The 3,124-nt window shown below is 51.3% G+C and overlaps 1 protein-coding gene across 1 annotated transcript; it reads left to right on the top strand.

Moving 5' to 3' along the window:
• The first annotated feature begins 708 nt into the window (after positions 1 to 708).
• On the top strand, positions 709 to 1,692 carry LOC127475018 (olfactory receptor 14J1-like). Its single transcript, XM_051796320.1, has one exon. It carries the CDS (start codon positions 727 to 729, stop codon positions 1,690 to 1,692), a length of 966 nt encoding a protein of 321 aa, XP_051652280.1. The 5' UTR covers positions 709 to 726.
• Positions 1,693 to 3,124: the final 1,432 nt, after the last annotated feature.

The following is a 3,124-nucleotide window of genomic DNA, read 5'->3' as shown; positions in this document are numbered from 1 at the left end:
TGGGTTGGGGAGATGAGCCACGGGTGTCCTTGGTTCCAAGTGGGGTGCTGAGCCCTTGAGACAGCCTGAGGGGTCTTGGATGGATCCCTCTCTCAACAGTGTCTGGTGGCTTTTCAGACCAAAATGGGAGTGTCATCAATGTCCATCTCAGGAAGAAGCAAAGCCAAGGCAGCTGGGAACAAGAGAGAGGGACAGACCAGCTCCCTCACTCTGCACTAAGCCCCAGACAATCCTCCTGCCTGGCAGGACCTGCTTTGTTCTCCCTGAGTGGATCAGAAATGCTGAGGGGTTCTGACATCCAGGAACATTCCTAAGGAGAGATGAGGGAATTGGAAAAAAAAATAAATAAAATGAAACAAACCTGTGACACTGCCTTCTGCTGTCCTGGTTTTTCTCAGAAACTGGGAGTGCAGTGGGAGCAGTTCCATCTGACACAGCTGAACACCAGGATGGGCCCCTGTGCCCACCATGCCCATGACCCCACCAGTGCAGAGCAGGGCTGACCACTCACACCAAGTGGGCGGAGGGTCTGCTCCTCATAGAAGATGTGGTGAGCCCCAGCCAGGGCTCCAGCCATGGAGGTGAAGGGAGATTTCTAGAAAAGGAAAACCAATGGAGCAGCGAGAGGGGTGTTGGAAAGCGGTTTTGAATTTTCTCAGAATGTTCTGCCCTAACTTGTCACAGTTATTTTCTACTTGAACAGTGCCCCACATCTAGAGGCAACAAATGTCCAACAGCAGCTCCCTCACCCAGTTCCTCCTCCTGGCATTTGCAGACAGGAGGGAGCTGCAGCTCCTGCACTTCTGGCTCTTCCTGGCCATCTCCCTGGCTGCCCTCCTGGCCAACGGCCTCATCCTCAGCGCCGTAGCCTGTGACCACCACCTGCACACCCCCATGGGCTTCTTCCTGCTCAACCTCTCCCTCACAGACCTGGGCTGCATCTGCACCACTGTCCCCAAAGCCATGCACAATTCCCTCTGGGACACCACAACCATCTCCTACATGGGATGTGCTGCTCAGCTCTTTTTCTTTTTCTTCTTCATCTCAGCAGAGTATTTCCTCCTCACCATCATGTGCTACGACCGCTACGTTGCCATCTGCAAACCCCTGCACTACGGGACCCTCCTGGGCAGCAGAGCTTGTGCCCACATGGCAGCAACTGCCTGGGCCACTGGCTTTCTAAATTCTCTGCTGCACACAGCCAATACATTTTCCCTGCCCCTGTGCCAGGGCAATGCCTTGGGCCAGTTCTTCTGTGAAATCCCACACATCCTCAAGCTCTCCTGCTCACAGTCCTATGTCAGGGAACTTGGGCTCATGGTGTTTGGTGTCTGTTTAGCATTTGGTTGTTTTGTTTTCATTGTTTTCTCCTACGTGCAGATCTTCAGGGCTGTGCTGAGGATCCCCTCTCAGCAGGGACGGCACAAAGCCTTTTCCACGTGCCTCCCTCACCTGACCGTGCTCTCCCTGTTCCTCAGCACTGCAGCATTTGCCTACCTGAAACCCCCCTCCATCTCCTCACCATTCCTGGATCTGGCACTATCAGTTCTGTACTCAGTGGTGCCTCCAGCACTGAACCCCCTCATCTACAGCCTGAGGAACCAGGAGCTCAAGGATGCCATGAGGAAACTGATAACTGGGTGTTTTTCAGAAGCAATAAACTGTCCTTCTGCATGTTATGTACCTCATTAAAGGCCAATCCTTTTATGTACTTCATTAAAGACCCACCCTATCTTCTCTATTTTTTACTCCTGGTAGGGGTGTTATTTTGTGAGAATTTGTTCACATCAAAAAATCTTTATATCTATAAATATATCTAAAAGGATATATATATAAAAGTATATATATAAAAACACCATTTTCAATTCAGTGTTTACCTTTCTAGCCTGGCCCAGAGGCTGTACAAATTGGCAATTGTACTCACTGTGTACTTCAACCAAATAAAGAACTCTGCATTGACTCATTTACCTGACATCTTTCCTCTCTGACTTCTCTGCAGCTGCAGGGTCGGTGCCTCTGTGCAGAGCTGGGCCAGAAAAGAGTCCCAGCAGAGCAGCACTGCCAGGGAGCAGCAGCCCTTCTCCTGAGGGGCCTCCTCTCCCTTCCCTTCCACACTGTCCTGCAGAGCCCTGTGTTGTTGGAGGCCTCAGTGCTCTGGCAGTCGGTGCCAGTCCTGCTGCAGGACTGTCCAGGGACTGCAGGCAGGGACAGCCACGGGCACTGCTGGCACAGAGCTGACCTCTGCAGCAGCACTGCCATCCTGCAGGGGCATCTCCTCAGGCCAGGGCCTCAAAGCTTCCATCTGCTTTCCACTTTGCTCTCCAGGATGTGCCCAGCACAACGCCCTGCAGAGGAAAACAGCAGTGACCAGCACAAGGGGGGGAGTGCTCAGGGTGGGGGCACCCAGCAGTGCCCTGGCACAGCCAGCGCCGCTCCCAGCACTGGCCTCTCACCCCAGGCCATTGGGCTTGTTCTTCCCTCCAAGGAGGGACAGCAAATGACCAGCTCAGGAGTCCATGTTTGCACTGCATGGACAAGACATGCCCCTGTGTCACAGCTTGGGGTTGGGGGGGTGGAAGGCTTAGACAAAGTTGATGGCAGAAGCCGTCTTGTTGAGCTACGAGGTGCACAAAGGACCCCCTTGCTTTCTAAATTCCTTCTCAGAGAGGAGCCTGGGGGTGACTAGATCCAATCTCAGGTTCAGATTTTGGGTTCAATTGAAGGAATGATAGAGGTGTGATTCAATCACTTTGTCCTGTAGGTTTTAGTGATGGCAAATCAGAAATATTTCTACAAAATAAATGATTTATTATGACAAATGAACAGAAAATTGATCAGACAAGTGAACAGATGAAAGGCCTTAAACAGAATTATTTACTGCACAGTATAAAAGCCAACACCTCCTAGCAATATAGTGAAAGGACATTGGAGTCTATCAAAGTCATTCTATTAAAGCAATTGGATCAAAGCCGGCAAAAAGAAACAATCCTGAAGCAGAGATTGAGGTAACTCACCCCACAGCGACAAGGGGTAGTTCCCTCTCTTTCACTTAACCCCTGGGCAGTGAGCATGAGGAGCTGTCCCTGCTTCATGGCAGAAGCTCCACACACTTCAAGGAAGTCTG

The sequence above is a fragment of the Manacus candei genome, unplaced genomic scaffold (assembly GCF_025592945.1).
Source record: "Manacus candei isolate 608988 ecotype Guabito, Panama unplaced genomic scaffold, ASM2559294v1 h1tg000045l, whole genome shotgun sequence".
In the NCBI taxonomy this organism is placed as follows: Eukaryota; Metazoa; Chordata; class Aves; order Passeriformes; family Pipridae; genus Manacus; species Manacus candei.
Note: the sequence above shows the minus strand (reverse complement) of the source record. Positions and strands in the feature narration are given on the sequence as shown.

Bases quoted from the DNA above. Each gene is read 5' to 3' on its own strand.
- LOC127475018 (XM_051796320.1), top strand. From the start codon at position 727: ATGTCCAACAGCAGCTCCCTCACCCAGTTCCTCCTCCTGGCATTTGCA.